Consider the following 22,326-nt stretch of genomic DNA (forward strand, 5'->3'; position numbering starts at 1 on the left):
TGAACTGGGACATCCGTCTTCTCTCCCCCTTAGACACAGGTCCTATGGTTCTTAGCATTTTGGGCTTGGGCTGAATTACACCACTGGCTTTCCTGGTTTTCCGTCTTGCAAAGAGCAGATCATGGGACTTCTTAGCCTCCATAAACATGTGAACCAATTCCTATAATAAGTCTCCTCTTGTAAATATTTATATATATCATATTGATTCTGTTTCTCTGGAGAACCCAGTCTCATAGATCCTCTCTGTGTCGCATAAGGGATCCTATCAGAGGAGCCAGTCTTAGGGAACGCATAACCAACGCTCAGCTCCTAAAGCTAAGTCTGCTTCATTTTATGAGAAGCTGAAACATATTTACAATCAGATCCCCAGGCCTCTCTTAAAACACCCAGAGAAGTTCTTTCACTGCATCTTAAGTTCTAAGGCAGTGGTTCTCAACCATTTCGGAATCAGGACTCCTTTATACTCTTAGAAGTTATCGAGGGCCCCAAAGAAGACACAGGTTACGCCTATTGATGTTTATTATATTATGCATCAAAACTGCAAACTTTAGAAAATATTTACTTATTAATTAACATATAATACCAATGATAAACTCAATAAAAGGTAACACATATTTATGAAAAATAACTACATTTTTCAAAATCAAATTTCAGTGAGAAGAGTAGCATTGTTTTATGTTTCTGCAAATCTCTGCAGTGTCTGGTTTGGTCGAGAGAGCTGTATTCTCATCTCTGCTTCTGCTTTCAATCTGTTGTGATATGTTGCTTTGGTTAAAGATGTACATGAAGAAAAACAAGCTTCATACTGATATGTAGTTGGAGAAAGGGAGGAGTATTTTTTAAAGATTTATTTATTTTTATTTATTTAGAGAGATAGAGAGCATGAGCAGGGGAGGGACAGAGAGAGAGGGAGAGAGAGAATCTCAAGCAGACTCCTCCTCACTGTCAGTGCAGAGCCTGATGCAGGGCTTGATCTCACAAACTGTGAAATCATGACCTGAGCCGAAATCAAGAGTGGGATGCTTAACCCACTGAGTCATCCAGGTACCCCAGAAGGGAGGAGTATTTTAGTAACCTTTTCAGATAATTATGGACATTCTTCTTTGACATTACATCAAAACTTTGTGAGCGGTAATTTCTTAAAAATTACTTACATGTGGTTTCTGGAACCGTATCAATGAACTTTTTATACTTTTACACTAAAATCCATTGGTCTACCTTGTACTTTGAATGGCTATTTACATTATGATTTTGTATCGTCATGTATTGGTCATTTGGGAAACATTGGTTCACTGAGTTATGCAGTTCCTCCAAAATGTTTACACAATATAAAAAAGTCATATTCATTAATGTCACCATGGATCTCATCAGAAAAATCTGTATTAGGAAGCTGTTAAACTCACAGTGATGGACACAAGTTATCTAAAATTCTAATTTTCTAAATTTTTTTTTAACGTTTATTTATTTTTGAGACAGAGAGAGACAGAGCATGAATGGGGGAGGGTCAGAGAGAGGGAGACACAGAATCTGAAACAGGCTCCAGGCTCTGAGCTGTCAGCACAGAGCCCGACGCGGGGCTCGAACTCACGACTGCGAGATCATGACCTGAGCCGAAGTCGGCCGCTTAACCGACTGAGCCACCCAGGCACCCCTAAAATTATAATTTTCACTTATAAGTACAAATATTATCATTGCCAAAAAATACCATGCATTGTGTTCCTTGAAGTTTCAGATTCATTTAATTCAGTTTTTGAGAAATATCAAACTCTGCATAACCACAGTTTGTCTTTCAGTCATTCTTTACTATTATTATCATTATTTTACTTATTTATTTATTATTGTTATTTTTAGAGAAAGAGAGACAGAGAGCACACAAGCAGGGGAAAGGCACAGAGGGAGAGAGAGAAAAAAAACCCTAAGCAGGTTCCATGCTCAGCACAGAGCATGAGGCAGGGCTTGATCCCACAACACTGGGATCGTGACCTGAGCCAAAATCAAGAGTCTGACGCTCAACCAACTGAGCCACCCAGGAGCCCCTTATCAGTATTCCACGAAAAAAGCAGCAATATCAAACCATCCCACAAATGATTTTCCTGGAGACACTGATGCACTGCAGTATGCAGCCGAGGAATTTTACACGTTATCTACTATTTTGTCACAAAGACTTTAAAGGGTTGATATTTAACACAATTAGTAAATTTTACTGTTCCATCAAGGACACTTTTAAATGAATCTTCCCCCCCCCCAAGCCCCCCACTCCCCAAGTGCACAGTGGTGAAGAAGAGAATGACTACTAACACATTTTGGTGCTGTTGCCTTGATTCGAGCTGCTAGGGTCCTGGCACTTTATTCCCATTGCTTTGGCATCATCAGTGTAAATATGAACACAGATAAAAGGGCAAATAACATCTTGGTATTATTATGAAAATAGTTTTGACCTCAAGGACCCCTCTAGAGACCACACACCATTCCAGGGGAAGTGCTCCCTCTGTCTACCCACTTTAGCAATACTTGGGGCTAGGATAGAATTTACTCCTGGGAGAGTGAGCATTTATGAAACATCTTAAAATGCACAATTTTGAGAAAATCTATTCTAATCTCACATTTGAGAGGTGATGGAGATGGGGGTGGAGAGAGTACTATAATTATTAAGATAAAATATTCTTTAAAAGCTTGGACTGTGGGGGTGAAGCAAATAGAATATTCCAATGTAATGACTATGGTCAACAATAATCCAAGCTAATGGCTCATGAGTACGTGCATCCAAAAGGCACACATACATAAAATCATTTGTTCATTTGATTTTGAAATCTGTTGTAGCAATCTCCAACTACTTATTATCCTAATATTTTAGGTTAGTCTACCATTAAACTTAGTTTGTGTTCTCTGAACATATAGCCATTGCGGGTGAGATGCGGTGCCCTCGTAGAGTGCTTTGCAGCAGACAGATTCCAAGCTGAGATTTAAACAGAAATTGTTGTGCCCTTATCTCCATTTTCTATTGTTGTGTACTACTTCAAATAATTTTTGGAAAGTAGTAGAGGTATGAATACACTCAATTAAAAATGCTTTGGGCTGTTGATAGAATACCTATATAATTAAAAGTTGACAGTATTTGCCTGCATGCCTGTAAAAGGTTGCAGGAAATGTACTCTACTTTGAGGAAAGGACTGAAGTATGTGTTCAATTATGGCGTACTGAGCATTGTAAAGACTCGCAACAATTCAGGAAAACAGTGGTGGTGCATAGATGCAGAGTTCTTACTTCCTTCATAGTGGTCCTTCATATCCTAGCCAAAAGTTCCGAGGGTGGAGTGGTGGAGTGTCGTGACAGTTCTGTTTACTCCGTGTTAGGTTTAAAGAGCCTGCATACTCCGGGCAATGAGTCTATTTGGAATGAACGGGCTCTGACTTATCATTCACATATTAATTTCGAGTCCAATGCTACTGACAATACTCAAGTCATGGCAAGCTGAGTTCTATCTGAGTTGGAAGATCGTTCCATTTCAAGTTGTGACACAGGGAAACTCAGATCACCAGTTTACTTAAGTCAACACACAGGGAAGAACTGGTTTAAGGATGCTGCTCCATTTTAACCTTGACTGCTCTGTTTTGGTTTTAGATTGAATTCAAGCAGGTGTTTCAAAACCTGTTTCGGATAGCGTTACTTGTCACACACGGAAGCCAGATCTTTCCGGTAGTTGGCAAGGAGGGTTTCATCCTGAGATTTCATTACCAATGAAAACATCTTATGGAAGATACAACACTCTTTAAGCTTCTCTAATAAAAGTATGCAATATAAAGGCTTATTGTTATTTTTATGGAGAGCGTAGGGGTTTATCCACCGTGGCTGTTAACACCACTCAAGTTGTGAGAATTAAGCTAGAACCTCAAAGAGGCATTAGATATCCAAGTAAGCTTACAGAGTGTCATTTTAACGTTCTGTATCTTCACCATGCCTCCACCTTCTTTGATGAAAAAGTCTATTTTAAAATTGGTAAGAAAATATTTAACATAATAAGATGATGAGTCAGAGTTTTTAAAAAGCTAAAAAGGGAAGATGTAGTTAAATAATTCACCTTTTTATTTTTTAGCTACATCTGACTCATGACATATAATGTATTCTGCTAAGTTCAAAGTTTCCTCTTACAAAGAGAGTTTTATGAAACAACTCTTCTTCAGACCATTTTTACTTCAATTATAGTAGCAGGTTTTGGAGTTTAAATCATTAACAACCTCTGAGTGAACTTTTATCCAAATGACTGCAAGTCACAAAGAGAACAGTCCTCTTTCACCAAGTATCTTTTGTGCTAGAGTGAGACCCATCCTTTTCTGTTTTTCCTCTTTATGTCTCTCTTTGAAGAAAGATGTGTGATTTGTAAAGTAATGAAAGTACATATCAGTTGATGAAAACTGCTATATTTGGGTTCATAATGCAAACTAGAATCGCTTCAGGGTAAGCTTCATATACCTGCATTACAGCAGCAGGAAAAAAAAAAAGTAAATTTCAGAAGTCAAGCTTGCTTTGTGCACTGTAGGAGTATCATGTAGCTGTTAAAACAACCATGGGGGTGACCGAATCTTATTTTTCCCCCTTTGTCAAGGGGATGTAATTCTCATGTAGGCAGCGTTTTTCAGTTTTAACTCCACTAAACACTCCCAAACTGGGCATTTATTCCATCAACTTCATTATCGATTTCACCATATGTTATCTTTTAATTTTTTTTAAAATTATTTTTATTGGAATGTTTTTTGGAAGAATGTGTGGGAAACCGTAACCTCCACAAACTTAAGGTGATGGGGTGAGAAGAGTAATTCTTGCAGTGAAAAACCCTGAAGAATTTTATACAGAACAAAATGTAGTTTAATAAACAAAAGAAAGTTAAGAGAAAAATCTATTTTCTTTTCTTAAAAAAAAAAAAAAACCAGCAAGAATAATGAACTAATCGTTGTTTAAAGAGTGGGGAAAACTTTTTTCCCCCTAGATTTGGCGAATAGCGGGATAAATTCGAAGAACTCCATCCCACCCCCGCACGCGCGCCCCCCATTCTTTCCAGACGGAGCGGTTGCAAATCCCAGGCTGAGTCCGCCCTGGGAGCCTTAGGGCACCTTCCTCTTTGCTCTGCGTGTGTGTGTGTGTGTGTGTGTGTGTGTGTGTGTGTGTGTGTCTAGCTCTCGCTCTTTCCCTCAGTCTGTGCCTCTGTGTATGTGTGAGTGTGTGTGTGACAGAGAGAGAGAGAGAGAGAGAGCGCGAGAGGAGAGAGAGAGCGAGAAAGAGAGAGAGAGAGCAAGAGAGCGAGCTGTGAGCTGTGCTGCCGCCGCCGCTGCCCTTTGATCCCGACATTAGTGTTAGGGGCTCGGAGACACAGAGCGCGGCCATAGACACCGCCGCACCGGCACTCATTTATTTATACCTCCCATCACACACGCGAGCATAGGACACACACACACTCACACCTATTAGATCCGTTTCCATTGAAGAATATTACGCTCGGGGACAAGCCAGGTGCACGACCAAAAAATTAAAAAAAAAAAAAAAAAGGAAAAAAAAGAAAGGAAAGAAAAGAAGAGAACCCCTCATCTGGCTCCAGGAAACCAGCTTCAGCCCATTGCACACACCGGAGAGAAGGGGTTTCCCCCTGCCCGCCCGCCCGCCCCCCAACTACCTCCCCGCTCCTGCCAGTGTCTGCCTCTCTGCCCCCACGGGGGTTTATTTGATCTCACATTAACCAAGGAGGAGAATGTGAGAAAAGGGGGAAAATGCCCAGGAGGAAGCAGGAGCAGCCCAAGCGCCTTCCCTCACGTAAGTCATCCCTTCTCCACCTCCTCTCGTGCCATTTTCTCGCCCTCCCTCTCCTCTTTCCCCTCCGCAGCCTCCTCCGTTGTTTTCTGCATTAGTTTAGGGTTACAGAGGTGAAACTGACAAAGACACAGCCCGGGTTACTCCTCGTTTAGGTCTATGCTGAGGCAGCCATGTTGGTGATGATCAGCCCCGTGCCCTTTCTATTCTCTCTCTCTTTTTCTTTCTTTCTCTCACCCCCCCCCCCTCTTTTTTTCCTTGAGATCGGGCTTTTTTTCCTTTCCCCTCCCCCTCCTCCTCCTCACTCCGGGTTGCTGGGGGGAGGGGGCAAGAGACGGGAGGAGGGGAGTAGTGTGGATGCCGGGTTTTTTTATTTTTTTTAATCGGGGGGGGGGTGGGAGAGGTTGGAATCTTTAAAAAAAAAAAAAAAATCCTTGTGGATCCCAGTGCCTGAGGGTGCGGGGGTCGGGGCGTGCGGAGGGCTGGGGGCCGTGACATGGCGTTTGGGGGTGTCGGGGCGAGGGCGCGCGGCCGCCCGCCGGCTACAGGATCCAGGGAGAGGTCCGTCTCTGGCTAAAGGTTGCGCCGGGGTTGGTCGGCCCCGGAGCCGCCGGCGGCGGCGGCGGCGGCAGGAGCAGGAGGAGGCGGAGGTGGAGGAGGCGGCGGCGGAGGAGGGGAGTCGGGGGCGGGCGAGGCGGGAGCGGCTGGGGAGGGTGTGGGGGCACCGCACACAAACACACCGGTACACACGCGCCGCCGGGCCGCTGCTCCCGCGGCGCCGGGGCGAGGGGGCGCGCCGGGGCGCGGGGGGCGCGGGGCGGCCGGGCGGGGGGCGAGGCCGGGCAGCGGCGGGCGGATGTGGGGTGCGGGAGCTGCGCCGAGGCGGAGGCAGGAGGCAGGGCGGCTCGCGGCGCGCGAGGTCCCTGCAGAGCCGAGGGGAGGGAGGAGCAGGGCTCCTGGCCGCAATAAAATGCGGGGTCAGTCGGAGCAGACGGAGCCAGGCGAGACTCGGGCTCTCAGACCCCCCTCCCCGGCGAGCCTGAGCAGAGTCCAGGACTAAAGTGCATCACAACCCTCCCCGGCTGCAGCCACACACACCAACTGGAGACACAGACCCGCCGGCACGGCCCGGTCCCCTTCCCCTCCTCCACCCGCGCCCCCGGTCCCTCTCCGCCCTCCCTCCGGCTTTTCTTTGCTAGACTCTTAACTTTTCCCCCACTCCCTCTCCAGCTCCCGCCCCCCCCCCACCCCAATCTTTCTCCGCTTTGAGTGTTCCGAGATGCTGCTAAAGCTAAAAGTGAAGGAGAAAGAAGCAACTAAAAATATCCCCCGGGGCCGCCCGGCTCCTTGAATGCAGGGAGGAGGGGGCAGGGGAGAAGGCGTGGGGCGGGGTGACTGGGAGGAGGGGACGCCGGAGGCGCCGGAGGGAGGGGTCGGGGGAGACCGAGGGTCAATTTCTTCTCTCTCCCCCCGCACTGCTCCCCTCTCCCGGCGGTTTGGCGCTGCTTGGAGCCCGATCCTGCAAAACCCGGGCTGGGGGCGGGAGCGGAGCCGGAGCGCCCGCCCGCCTGGGTGTCAGGCCGACGTGGTCGGTCACCTGAAGTTCACGGAGGGTGGGGGAAGGGTTAAGGTTATGGTGTCTCGGGCTCGGGTTGTGTGTGAGCTTGTGCGTTTCCGCTGCAGACAGGCAGCTCGATCGATCTCCCCCTCGCGAAATATCCGCGGCGGTGCCTGCCCGGGGGGACGGGCAGGGGGCGCGGGCTGCTCGGGCCGAGCGCCCCCGCCGCTCCGTGTCACCCGGGCCGCGGCCGGAGTGGCGAGCAAGGGCACTTGCAGGCAGCCCGCTCCGCAAACATTCCTCTTTCTTTCCCCTTCCCGGTACGCCGGAGTCGACGCACAGGGCTTGGGTTGTGCTTTTTTCCCCTTCCTTTAAAAAAAAAAAAAAAAAAAAATGCCCCTGTGCAGTCCTTTCTTCGCCTGCCCGCTAGAGGTTCTGAGGATAATATCACATATGTAATATATATGCACATAAAATCACTCGCAGGCGGCTGCGTGTGTAGGGAAATTTTGCGCGAGGGAAGAGAAGGCGGCGGAGTCGGGGAGGGCGAGTTGGGAGGCTCCGCGCTGCGATTCACAGAAAACTCGCAGCAGTTGGTGGAAGAGTGTGTGCGTGCACATGGCCGGTCGGCCAGTTCCCAGCTCTTTTCGGGGGCGTGTGGCGGGGGAGGGAGAGGAGGCAGGAATCCTGGGGGGGGGGGGGGGTCGGGGGAGGCTTGCCCTGCTCGGACAAAATGGGCTTCAGTGTTCTCTGCGAACTTGCCCTTAGATGGCAACTTTGGGAGCTGATGAGCTTGTGTGCGAAAACCAGGACGGTGAGGTTATTTGGTCATTTTCCTTTCTTCTCTTCTCCCCCCTGCTTAAAAAAAAAAAAAATGTTGGCGGGGTTAGAGGGAGGGTAGGAGAGGAGAAGGGATTTATCTGTTTTCGGCTCTGACGGAGATGGAACGCCTTCCCTCCCGTTGTGTGTAGCGCATTCGGGCAGCTGCAGCCTGCCCTGCTGGTGACCTTGACCCTGACCTCGTGCGACTACCCTCTCCGTCTGAGAGGAAATTCAGGCTCCATTTTAGCTCGTATGCCTGGTGGGCCTCTCCTGCTTGCTGGTGCCTGGTGATTAAGTTATATTTTAAGAGTGGACTCTCCCACCCTGTTCTCTAATTGAATACGGTTATCCACTCAACTTAAAACAAACAAACAAACAAAAAAATCAACTCCTTCTAGTCACATAAAGCCACTTTTAGTGAAGTAAGAAGCAATTACCTTTTTGGAAACACCGTAAATGTCCCTTTAGTTTTTAAAGGGAAGCCTAATTTGCAAAGCTTTTCCACTTACCTTTTTGTGGATGTGTGCTGCCTGTTCTAAGCATGGTTTACACATGTTTTGTAAGCAATTTGCATTCGGACTAAGGAATTTCTGGGCAAATGGTGTATTTTGCAATTCAGACACTGTAACCCAAGGCTTCCTAAGTGCTGAGTGAGTCTTAAAGAAACTTGCAGTGGTGGGGAGATATAATAAATATTGACTTTGATAAAATTAGTGTTAATTCATATTTAATGTAGAATATAACTGTAGTCTTAAGACTTCATTGTAATGCTAAATTCTTTATTTGTTTATTTATATGAGGGGAGGATTTTGCCTTAACCTGGAGAACTTTTTTGTACAGAGTTAAAATATAGTAACTCTGGGACTGATAGAAGTCATCTCAGGGTTTTAAGAAGTTATACAGTGGCACATTTTAACCTTGACCCTGAGAGAAAGGAGCGATGTGTATAATTTAGGGGGGAGGGTCGTTAGAGGGGGAATGTGATGGGGAAGTTTGCTTTTGAAGCCAAACACAGAAGTGGCTAATAGACACTATTAATATAGCTTTAAGAATCTAGAGAACCTGTAAACACATTTAAAATTAGAAGTAGAATACAAATTAGAATACAAAAAGAAATTGGTGAAAACTGAATCTATACAAACTTCAAAGTGCTTTCTACTTTCCCTTAGGCCCGCCCCCTTGCCTCAGCCCCCTCATCAACCACTGCTACTAATATAGACTTCATGTGCAGAACCTATTTTTCTGTTATTAGATATACTACTAGCCAGGCATGGCGTGGATTGACAAGGTCTCCCACTCTACAGCACAGACACCAGGGAACCTGGAAGCTCCACCCTCAAGTAGATTAGTCCTGGAAATCCAGACTAGCACTTGGTACTATCTGATACCGAGTCTGGGGTGCGTCTCAGCCCCTGGCACGGAGTTCAGCAACTCCCCAGGCTGGGCTTTGGCCTGCTAAGGTTTCCTAGCTCCTTCTGTTCAACTAGACACCCATGGGACTGTTCAGAACCGAATTAGCCTTGGGGATGGGTGAGCCATTAACCTGACACTACTAACCTCAGCGTTAGATTTCTGATTTAAAATGCTACATAGTCATTTTCTCTTGAGCCTCAGAAGTAAGAGAGAGAGTGTGTGTGTGTGTGTGTGTGTGTGTGTGTGTGTTTGTTTTTGTTTCTGTTATATGGGCCTCATACATATGCAGAAAAAAAAATTAGCCTGTCCTATACAGTTGAGTGGTGATTCTACTGGCCACAAATCAAAAACAAGTTCTGCACTAGCTTTTGGAGGTGACCTCCAGCAAAGGGTGTTAAAGCTAAACTATTTTTGAGAAGTGGCTTTAAAAATTATTACTCAAAATAAAGCCTTGATTTCTTGGCCTAGAGCAATATTACCATTTGGGTTTAAATATGATTCTGCTGCTCTTGATGGCTCTTTTATAAAAGTTCTTTTCACCAGCAGGGTCCAATACCATGTTCAAAAAAAAAGTCCTAGAGATCCTCTGAACCATACCATGTGCTTATCTGTAGCAGAATCCCAAACTGCATACCTTAAAAATGTTTGTCGGCCTAAGAAAGAGGAAGAGGGGGAAAGTGATACTGTGACTGTTTGCCAGGCCTGGGGCTCAGCACTTTCTAAACATCGCTACATTTGGGATCACTAACCGAGGAGGAAAATGGTCAGGAAGGGCTTTCTCTTGTGTTTGTTACATCTGTAAATCCTTTTACCATTGGCGCCATCAGCACTTTTAAGATTTCCTCGTTAGCTTCAACTTACCCATGAACATGTATGAGTTCAGATCCTATTATATTTATCATTGGAAATCTGCCTGATGCTTATTCCCAGGGGGGAGCACAAAGGAAAAGTTAATGGAACAGTTGTTTTGTTATTCTAGTATTTTCATTGTTTACTCAGTTGTGGGTCAAGACATTATTGTGTTCTTCATTAACAAAACTTTAAAAATCATCTCTTGCTTTCTAGTAAATGTGGGAAGCAAAATGACAGCAAAGCAGCAGAAGCCCTTATATTTACATTTTTCCATCTCTTTTTATGTCTATTGGAAGAGAAGGGGTAGAAGGTTTTAACTCTTTCCCCTACTTGGTCTTACTATTTTTTTTCAGTGACGAGGCACTTCCTCCTGACTATGACAGGAACCACAGGGAAAAATTTTGAGTCTGAAGCAATAAAATATTTCACTGCTCGTGTCAGGCAGAGCTAATGATTCTGAAGTACCACACAGCAGGCTAGGTTGATACTGGGCAGTAATGTTCATCTGTTCTCCTAAAGGAAATCCGTGTATTCCTGATATAGCAAGTAAGGTACACTGAACTTTCTTGTTAAAATAAGGAAGACAGTTCAAAATCACATTCCTTCTAATGCTTCAAAATAGTTTCAAGTAAAAAAAATTGATTTTTAATTTATCTATGTGCTGCCATCTTGCTCTGGAGATGCCACAGCTGGTGTGAGTTGACAAGTCCTCAAGCACAAAGTGTTAATAAATCACGCTAGAGCAGTATAAATTGGACAGCCGTCGGCCAGGGTCAGAGCTGGCTGCGCAGTTGAGTTTTTAGAGCCTTTGAATGGCCTCTATTAGGAGAGGTCCAAAGGAGGTGTGGAAAATCTCTGTCTTGCGAGGCTTATAAAATTAGGTGGACAAAGCCTGCGGAAACACCCAAGGGACAGTGTTGTGTTGGTGGAACAACCGGGCAGGCTTCTCTTGGGGGTCAAAAGGTGGCTTAAAATACAAGGAGTCCTATTAATGTCAAGAGGTTCTCGTAGGGACGACTGGGTTTGTTGAATCGTGTGCTGCTCGGCTGGGTTGGTAAACCAGTTTATTTAGTAATCCCGGTAGTTTGAGTTCAGACGGGGTCAGCGTGAATCGGTTTGACAAAAGAGAAAAACTCACCCAGTGTCACTCACCCCGGTCACTTGCATGCAGAGTGGTGTCCTTGGACGCAAAGAGGACAAGGTGTGAAGGAGTGGTGGTGAAGCCCACGCGGCCACTGTGTGGAACAAGGCTCCCTTGGTTTCTGTGACTGGTCGGCATTGCCATCTGTGAAAGCACAGTCCTGGGAGTAGGTTAATGTATCCTTTCCCCTTCCTGGTGGGGAGTTGCTGGTCTCTCTTCCATTCTTCTTTTTTGAAGTACCGCTGGAGCATTAGGACAGGAGGACGGAAAAACAAACACAACAGGCTGGAGCTGATATCTGCATTCTGAGTGATGTATTAGTAATTTTCTATAATTTAATCAGACTGATCGCAGAACGAGATAATGATGGTATGACCTAAAAAATAGGACGTTTGGGGGCGTTCAAGGCTTTCTAGCATAAGGTTTTACTAGACCATGGGCTTTGTGGTGAAGGAATAGATTCTAAGTTTTCTCTTATCAGAAAGAAATTCAGACCAGGCCTAGTTCTGGTAAGACGTGTGGGGTTTGTTTGTTTGTTTGTTTTTCTATCAGCTTTTTATTACTCCTGTGTTTTGGCTTAGTTAAGATACTCTAGAATCACGTTTTTTAGACAGAGATTATAAATGAAGATGCTGTGTTCTGTTTTTGATGTATTCTCTTCTGTTCCCTACTTTGCTAGGTGCAGCTCAGTAATTCACACCGTTGAGGGCCAAGTGTACAAAATACTTTATGGGTCATGGTAGCTGAAGTGTCTTCTGTCATATTTTATAAGAAACTAATGTGCAAAGTACAGACCCTAGAAATAGCTAGGAATACTCGCTAGGCTGAAGTTGCCAGCTGCTTTCTCTCTTCTGCTCCGGGGCAAGTTCTGTGTTTCTGTCCTCTGTCTGTAAATTACATTTTTTATGATATCAGAGGATAGTGTATGACTAGGTGCTGAAGCGGGGGCCTCTCAGATGACTCTCATCATTCCCCAAGGACCCACCTTTGGGATAGAATTGCTGTAGTTACAAGGTAGTTTCATAAATTAAAATCAGACTTGGGCTTGATACTAATCTTTAGCTGCATGGGTGCATATTCCTGTTTATTTTATAAAAGTCAGCTTCACTGCCATGTATACACACACATAGAGGCTGCACTGTAGCTAATTTTATAAAATGTACAGTGATACACGCCCACGGTCTGAGATCAGCATGTGGCCTTTAGCAACTCTGCTTTTCACAGACTGACCCAGGGTTATATTAAATACAGCAGATTCTGTGTGCCTAAAAAGGATATTGTTTCCAGCCGTCCATTCCCTTCTTATTAAAAAACAACCTCCACCACTGAAGTTCTGTCTCTAGAGTTCTTAAGTGACTAAGGCTTAGGTATTCATTGCTTCTGTTTTTGAGAAAGTCCAAATTCAGCCAGGTTCTGTCTATCAGCAACGAAGAAATGCATGGACCTTCTCTGAAGCTTGAGCCTGAAAAAGGAAACCCTAAAATAATCTCTCTCTTTCTCTCTCTCTCTCTCTCTTTCTCTGTCTTTCTTGTAATTCCAGCACAGGTCAGACAAGTGGTTAGACCCCATTAGAAATGTGGGCTGGAGAAAAAAAGGCAAGGAGTGAGAGACCAGAGGATCCAGGGTGGGTTGTTTTGAGTACTCTGAAGAAGTCGGCCTTCAAAGGGGACCAGAGAAGACCAGGGGAAAATGAACTTTTACGGGATTGACCAGCAGCACTCTGCTTATCTGAGCTTTCAAGACAAGCTACTGTACTTGTGGAAGGGTGCTGGATTTTTCTAATGTTCTATAGTGCTCGTTTCTTAAGTTTTCTGGCAGGATATTTGAAAAAGCTTTTGTTGCTTTTTGTAATGACAGGGAGAAAACATCATGTGACTTTGTCCTCTTTTCACTATGTCTACCGTATATGGTACAACTTAAGTGAAAACAGAATACACGTGCTTTAAGTTCATGGTGGTTAAGTGTCCAGACTCTGGCACCAAGCTGTTCAGAACCCAGCTCTGGCACTGACTTGCTGTGTGACCTCAGGGACATTACTTAACTTCCCTGTCTTTGGTTTCTTCATCTGTCAATAGTGATGAGAATTCCTCTATCATAGGGTTCTTGTAAGGTTTGATTGATAAATATCAGTATCGATATTGATAAATATCAGTAATATATGCACACATAAATCCATGACTAGTTAGTGCCTGCTGCATAGAAAGAACACAAGAAATATCAGCTCTTATTATGTATATGAAATAAGTTTCCATTTGCTTAGATTGTGATTAGACTACAGGCATTTCTGACCCAGGACTTTTTGGTGATTTCTGTGTTTAAAAATTTTTTTTTCCATATCTCTCATCAGAGTGATGAGTAATAATGTGATATGGTAAAATTCTTTTATAAGGCTGTTAAAATAGGGCTTGACTAATATTGTTTCATAGGCGAACAATATTACACTAGACTTTTACTGTAGGAACATGTTCGGTGTGTGTGATTTGACCTGAATTACATCTAAACTGTGTAATAATCATATGAATTATGACTGGGTTTTACTGTGAAGTAAGGACAATAAATCCATGCTCACAGACTTATAGTGAGATTCAAATGGGAAAATAGGTATTTAATAAATGTTTATTTATTCATTTATTCAACAGTCAGTCCACTGATTAAAATTACCCAGGGGAAATTTATATTGGTTTTTCCATGTGTTATTTAGGTAGTTTAAATTTTGCACCAAAGAAGGAAAGTCAGGGTCTGTTGTTTTTAGTTGCAGAGAAGCAGGCCAAGAGAACACATTAAATTAATTTTAAATGAAGAATTCAGGTGTGTGTGTATGTGTGTGTGTGTGTGTGTGTGTGTGTGTGTTGTGTGTGGGAGATAGATCATATCAGAGGTTACAAGCTAGTGGCCTACCGATGTGTTTTGCCCCACACAGTATGTTTAAAAACTTGAGACAGCATTTGGAAATGGGTGGTTTCACATAAAAATCCAAATTTCTAGCTTCTTTTGAAAACTTGGAAGAGCCAGCAGCACGGGGCCCACCTCCCCACATGGCAGCAATCTGCTACAGTCAGTGGCGGCTGTCTCCCTTCCCCGGGCATGTGCTCGACAGTCTGCCACGGTTCCTACCACTCTGCTGCCGTGTCCCCGTCTGCATGTACACCTGCCCACCTCCCTCATGTATATTCCTGCCCGGCCCCTGCAGGCCTTTGGATTGGAAACCGTCCTACATTCTTCAACATTCAGTGATCTTTTTTTTTTTTTTTTTTTTAATTTTTTTTCAACGTTTTTAATTTATTTTTGGGACAGAGAGAGACAGAGCATGAACGGGGGAGGGGCAGAGAAAGAGGGAGACACAGAATCGGAAACAGGCTCCAGGCTCCGAGCCATCAGCCCAGAGCCTGACGCGGGGCTCGAACTCACGGACCGCGAGATCGTGACCTGGCTGAAGTCGGACGCTTAACCGACTGCGCCACCCAGGCGCCCCATTGATCTTTTAATTCATTGTTGAGGCTAAAGTATTGTAAGCCACATTCTATGGCAGTAGTAAGAAGCAGTATAGGGTGGGGATTAAGATCTTGGTCCCAGGGAAGCATGAGATCCGTCCTGGCTGCACCACATTTTAGCCTTGACCTTGGCAGTTACTGCAGTCTCTGCCTGTTTCCACATCTGTAAAATGGGGGAACATTGTAGGTCCTATGGGAACTGAGTTCACACAAGTTGGTATTTAGATTCGTGTCTGGCACAGAGTATATGCACGATACATACTGGCCATGTTAATAGACACAAGGTGTAAATTCATTTCAACTAAGGATCCCAGTAAGATGGCTCTAACTGTGCTGTGTAATCAGTCAAAGACAACTACTGCTGCCTCTAAGTTTCTGATCACCATTAGCCAACACCGTGGTTCTCAACACGGGTGCATGTTGGAATCACCTGGGAGATTAAAAAGTTGCAAACACCCCCAGCAATTTAAATTTGATGGCTCAGAATGGAACCTGGGCATGGACATTCTTAAAAAGTTCTCTGGCCGATTTGAATGGATAACCAGTGTTGAACTTACCAGAACTCCCACTCTGGGTGGATGCCATTTCAGCCAAAAATAAAGACATGTTGAGCCTAGCAGCTTATTAACAATAATTTGTTTGACTTTTAAAACCCTGGAAATAGCTCATGGACCTGAGTAATTGACTTCACTCCTCCAGGTTGAAGTCAGAGAGAGGCTCAGGGAGGAACCTGCACTAGGCAGGAGACAAGGACTCCAGTCTTCTCTGTCCACTGTCCCCCTACGGTCACCGGGGTTTCTCACTAGCTTTGTGACTTCGGGCAAGTCACTGAACCTCTCTGGGCTTACCTCGCACCATCTTGTAAAATGGATAATAGTAGATCACCCACGCTTCCTATTTATGTTGTATCTTATTGTTCACAAAGCATTTTCACTGATATCATCTGCCTACAAGCAAACAGGAAAGACTCCTCCCACCAGTTGGACAGAAGTAGAAACAGAGCCATGAAAAGGGAGAAACTAGCTTGAGGTCACCTGTGTCTGCAGTATCAAGGGCTGGACCATCTACTGGTCTTCTGAGGCCCACTGCGTCTCTGAGGACTTCAAAACCTTCCTGGGGCCCTACACAGGAAGGACATGCCTTTGCCACCTGCACTTCCATTCAGGGACCTTCCTCTACAGGTGCCGCTGGAGCACGTTGCTCTGTGATTCGTGAGAACTTGTGCCACCGATAATATTTCTTTCCTCAAAGATTTTTTTTTAAATTTTTTTTTTTTCAACGTTTTTTATTTATTTTTGGGACAGAGAGAGACAGAGCATGAACGGGGGAGGGTCAGAGAGAGGGAGACACAGAATCGGAAACAGGCTCCAGGCTCCGAGCCATCAGCCCAGAGCCTGATGCGGGGCTCGAACTCACGGACCGCGAGATCGTGACCTGGCTGAAGTCGGACGCTTAACCGACTGCGCCACCCAGGCGCCCCCCTTTCCTCAAAGATTTAGGCTAAGCTGAGGGTAAGAGAATGAGAGTCACATGCCGTGACACTTTCTGGGGTCTGAATTACGTGCTCCATATGGAGAACACTGCTTTCGTGTAATGGCCTAGAATTATAGTTGTCTTCTAATCTGTGCTTGTTTGGCCCTACTTGTTAACCCAACAGTCCTCTCTACAGCATGAAACACAGCTGTATTTGGAAGGAAACAAAGTGTGGGACACCCTCTGCTTCAGGAAATATTCCTGAAATGTGCTGCATGATTTCTCCCTTCTAGGGGGAAGCAAACGTCAAATGATAATTTACTGCATTTTAATCTGAACTAAGAAAGAGGGGAATTAAATTATAGCGAGCTGTTTTCTGACACTGATAAGGAGAGAAATTTCATGATCGAGAAGTGGGGTTGGGTTGGCTGGACCACTAGATCACATTTAGAGAGAACTGCTCTGCACCAAAGGCTTCTTGAATACTTGCCGAGAGGTGAGGAAATATATACAAAAGAAAGTACAGAAGTACCGTACAAGTATTTGAAACGTGACTTAAGTGTACTTCATCAGACTGGAGCCAGAGAAATCACAGATATGAATTCTGCTTATTAATTTATTTTTTAAAGTCTATATTGGCTTTTAATGGCAAACGCAGTGCCGGCTCAGTGTAAATAATTAAAACTATGTAGAAATATTCAAAGTAAAGCATGAAAGTCCCCTTTCCCAACTTTCACCCCCAGAGATAACCACTATTAATAGATAACAAGCAAAAAGATAATAAGGAACACTTAAAATTCAGCCTTCATTCGAAAAATGGATGCATTTCAGCAGAGTTGGCTGAGTTAATTCAAGTACTGAATTCAGAACAAGGGTGGCAACACTGGTCTTGTAAACTGATTAGATCACATCTGTAAATTGAATGCCAAATTGAGTGCCCCAATTTAAAGGGGGAAATTGATAAACTACTCACCAGAAGGGAGGCAACTAGAGTCTAGGGTCTTGAATTCATTGTATAAGGAATTAATTATTGAGACAATTGGGAGTGCTTAATTTGAAGCTAAGAGTGAAGTTAGATAACAATCATGCCTGGGAACTACACTCAAATATATAAAGTTCTGTCAAGCGATAAAGGGAGTGAACTTACTCTGAATTGTCATTCATCTTAAATTCTTAGTTTGGGTCTGCTGATACTTGTTTAATTGATTGGTTGGTTGATTGACTGATTGATTGATTGATTGATTCATTCATTCAAGCAGCAGTAACGGAGTGCTCTGTGCCAGGGAGTAGGGATCAGTGGAGTTGAATAGAGCATGGTCCCTGCTTGCAAGGATCTCAGAGCCAAGTGGGCACAGAAAGAGATGAAACAAATAATTAAAATTCGCTTGAAAGGTATTTTCATAGATTTATGAAATGCTGACCAGAAAACAGAGACTAGGACCAAGAGGATAGAAGGTATAGGGAAGATCACTGATTTTTAAAGATAAGGGCCTGTTGAATAAATACAACTGTGCAAAAATGAAAGATCTTGTGTTTACCAAGAAGCTCGTTCAACCACCTGGCAGGGGTGGTTTTCAAAGGACTTCAGGTAAAGAGGAGTGGGATGGGAGGAGACAACGCTGACTTACATTGAAATCATTTAATATTATGAAAAAGAATTCTCTAAGGCAAATGCTGCTTTGTTTGGTTTCTGTCGTGAAGTGGGAGATCTATTCTTACCACGGAGCAAAACCTCCCTCGGTATGCTGAATCGAAAGTCTTTTGGGAATAAGGAAGGACATATGTCAACACACATGGTGTCACATAAGAGCAGTGAGGGCATGGTCCGCTGAGAGTTGTAGTCCCTACTGGGTGCTCATTCATTAAGAAAAAGTTTTGAGCATTTATGTGACTTGTAGAAACTGTACAGATTGCAGCCCCTGCGGACAGTTCTTTGAAATGTTGACACAAAACAAGCAGAGGATAAGCGCAAATCAATATGCTAACAAGTGCAAGACAATATAATATGAATTAGAAGTGTAAATGTTCGAGGAAACCCAGTGGGAGTGATGGGTAAGATTCCTGAAGAGGAGTGACACTTAAAACATCCTTAAGGAAGGGATGCATTTAGATCTTGAGAAGAGAGGAGAGAACATTCTAAGCAGAAGAAATGACATTAGCCAAAAGAGGGTGAAATAAGCCAAAAGTATGTGGGAGACACTAAGAAGTGGAATCAAAAGGGTTATATTGATGATGTAAGGATAGGAGGCAGGAAAAATGTAGTAGGAGCTGGTCCAGATGATAAGAGATTAGGATTACTAAATTTTGTAGTTTGGATACAATACAAAATCAACTGTGAAATGTAGTAGTTTCTTTCACTGTGATGACAAGTGACATGGAGGCTGGTGGCCTGAAGGAGCAAAAATGGCCTTTTTTATGCAGGGAGGGCTCTTGAAAAACCGAAGATCCATGGATGGCACAGATGCTGCTATGAAGTTGTCTCTGGAAGAGGTTTCCGGGGATGGGCTTCTCTGGGGCCAGTGCTGGAGGCCCTCAGCCAGGGCTCACCCCATGCCTCTTGCCCCTTCCTCACCTCTTTGGTTTTCTTTGGCAAAGAAAGCTCTAATGCAGTGCTTCCCTTTCAAAGCTGTAAAGTAGTGCTGTTTACAAACAGTAACACATCCAACATTTATACACAGATAAGGAAGCATAATGGTAAAATGAACACCTGTAAACTTACTGCCCAATCTAACACGTTTCAACCCTATCAGACTTCTAACGTGCCCTTCGCCTGCTACCTGTCCCCATTATCCTGAGTTTTCTGCTTATCGTACCCCTAGCTTTACCCTGTTTGGTTTTGCATGTATTCTGCACCTTGGTTTTCCACTCAACGGTGATCTTTGTGAGATTTATCCACATTGATGCTTGTAGCTGTAGTGAGTTCATTTTCACTGCTCTCTAGTGTTATACTGCAGAACCATACTATAAGGGGTGTATGGTTTGTTTCTACTTCTTGCTATTATGGACCGTGCTGCTGTGAACATGCATGCACATATCACTTTGTCTTGAGGGACTGTCAAGTTCATAGCGTAAGATATGGATTTTCCAAAATTTTAATTCTTGCTGGCAAGCTTGAATTTTATCATTGGCTACAAATACTGTCAGTTTTTCCTTAAAGTATCAGCCTTACTTCATTTCCAAGAAATAGTGTGCCAGGTACCCCAATTTTTTTTAAGTTTATTTATTTATTTTGAGAGAGAGGAGAGAGACAGTGTGTGCCCAAGTGGGGGAGGGGCAGAGAGAGAGGGAGAGAGAGAGAATCCGAAGCAGGCTGTGTGTCGTCAGTGCAGAGCCTGACGCAGGGCTGGAATGCACGAACCATGAGATCATGACCTGAACCTAAGTTGGACGCCCAACTGACTGAGCCGCCGGGCGCCCCTGGGTACCCAAATTTGAATGACCATAGTTTGTCAGTTACGCTTTCAGTCAAAAGTGATGTTCCATGAAAAAAGTGGCTGGTTCACCTCTCAACTAAATCACAGATTTACTTTTCCTTGAGATAGCCATCACACTTTAGTGATGGCAGAAGTGCTTCATGGACACATTTCATTACATATCATATTCAAAAGGTGTTTCCTCAGGGGTCAGTCTTTAATAAAATGAATAATCTTTGCTGCTGCTTCATCAAAGACATTCTTGGGTGAAATGGACCTGGTTATTTTGGGGGGGGGGGTGTATGTTTTACCGTGAGTGTGTGGCAGTGAAGAATACAATGATTCCTAGTGTGGCTTGGTGTTACTGCCTTGATGGGAGCTAAGGAGCCAGAATTTTACCCATCATTGCTTTTGTATCATCATTGCAAATGTCAATAGAGTGAAAAGGGCAAATAACATCTTAAGAATTCTTATGAAAACAATTTTGATCTTGAGGACCCTTGAAAGGGTCTCAGAGACCACTAGGGGCCCACAGACCACACTTTGAGAACCACCGTCTAAGCTGTCTGCATAGAAATGGGAATGCAGGTGTCGGCGTTCGTGTTTCTTCAGCTTTACGTGAGAATGTTATACTGCAGCACTGCGTGAATATTTGCACTGAAGAACCCAAAAGACAGAGAGCCCTGAAGACAGGGAAGTATTCTCAGCTTCTCTGAGATTTCTCTCAGGTATCTTTGAAGTCTCTTGCTCTGTCTGCAAATGGGAATGAAAATAATGTACTTTGCTCTATAGTATATCTGTCTGTTTTAAAATGAAAGTAAAGCTTTCAATACACTTTGCAGTTAGTACTTTTCTTCCTCACGCAGGTGTAGGTGCCACGGGCCGGCATGACTTAGGTGGACCGTGCTTTGCTGCAGACAAGAGATGGTCAAGGCTTTTGGGCTTGGGAAACTGGGAGTGTTTCTGGGCTTCTTGTGCTCTCTGTCTGGACTGCTGTCCTCACCAACCATTAACCCCCTTGCCCAAGACAGAAGCTTGAGTGTGATCCTAGATGCCATGCTCTTCCTTTCCTCCCGCATCAAACTGATCACCAAGCCTCTTGACTCTCTTGTAGATATATCTCTGGACTTCATCATGGCCACTCCCTGCCACTGCTGTACCATACACTCTCATTTTCTCCTGTAAGGATTCACAACTTATTTATTTATTTATTTATTTTGCCTCAATGTCATATCCCCATCCCCCTACCCTGGCTTCTGTGTAGCTCAGTATCCACACTGCTACCACAGTAGGCTTTCTAAAACACTCATGGATTTATTGAGGATCTTTTAGACATCCCAAACATCCCCTAACTGGATAAAGTTTGCTTTTCTTAGTAAAGTATGGAAGATGCTTCATCATCTGTGCCCCCTTTCTCCTGCCCTGCTGTATACCCCTTGCTTCATTCATACTGAATTATCTATATGACAGACCATCATGCTTGTATTTCCTTATGTTGGCAGATTCGTTCCCCCTATTTCTGGATGTCTTGAACCCATCAGATTAACCTTCTGCTTATCAATTAGCACTCAGCTCTCAGGGAGGCCTTTCCAGCTTCCCCTCCTCCCCTACTATTGTTCCTTCCACCTACTGGGAGGAATTAGGGGACCTCCACTGGTTCCCACTGGTCTCTCATAATACCTCCCATGCCACACTGTTATTGCTTATTCCTCTATGTCCTTATCACTGTGAGCTTTTTAAGGGCATGGCCTATTCCGTATTCATTTTTGTACATTCTTGCACATCGCAGTACCTGGTGTAAGTGGTCAGATATGGTTGAATAAATGAACAAATGAATGAAATTAAGAATGGGTCACACAATCAAATAAATAGGAGGTGTTTCATAAAGATTCTTGCATGAATGAATGAATGAGTTAAATGAATGAGGTTAAGAGTGAGTCACAGAATCAAAGGATTTTAGAGGTAGAAAGGACCATGGAGAACATCTCCTGCTGTCATCCTTTCTCAGCAATGAGACAATGATTTGGCTAACGTGTACAGCTGGGCTGGGTAAGAGGTGATGAACAGTGCCACAGACATTCACATGGATGTGGCCTAGAGAAGCCTGGGGAGAGTCATGTGCTTCCGGAGGAGACTTGCCGAGAAGAGCAGAGGCCACGGCCTACACCACAGGGGGATACCACAGACGAAGTGCAAAGAGAACTTTTGTGGTTGGAAGTCTGTGGCACATTCCAGACTGTAGAGTCTCCCCTCAGCTATTGGCTGTTGCTCTCTCTCTGTCCTCAAACTGTGCCAAGACTGTAAGATTTTCCTGATGACTGGGCATATTCTACATCTGGATTCCATGGTCATAACAACCAGAAG

The 22,326-nt window shown here is 44.2% G+C and overlaps 1 protein-coding gene across 10 annotated transcripts in view; it reads left to right on the forward strand.

Annotated features, from left to right (window-relative positions):
- The first annotated feature begins 5,163 nt into the window (after positions 1 to 5,163).
- The window catches only part of ZNF827 (zinc finger protein 827), a 176,757-nt gene continuing 159,594 nt past the window's right edge, over positions 5,164 to 22,326 (forward strand). For 8 of the 10 annotated variants that reach the window (XR_009259272.1, XR_009259273.1, XM_058721252.1 and 5 more), the window contains exon 1: positions 5,164 to 5,802. Coding sequence is in view for 8 of the 10 variants with exons in the window: in XM_058721252.1 (XP_058577235.1) it covers positions 5,760 to 5,802 (43 nt within the window). In the remaining 2 variants the exon portion in view is untranslated. The remainder of the gene's footprint in view (positions 5,803 to 22,326) is intronic. The other 2 variants (XM_058721249.1, XM_058721248.1) reach the window with 2 other exon arrangements.

This window comes from Neofelis nebulosa, chromosome 3, assembly GCF_028018385.1.
Source record: "Neofelis nebulosa isolate mNeoNeb1 chromosome 3, mNeoNeb1.pri, whole genome shotgun sequence".
Taxonomy (NCBI): Eukaryota; Metazoa; Chordata; class Mammalia; order Carnivora; family Felidae; genus Neofelis; species Neofelis nebulosa.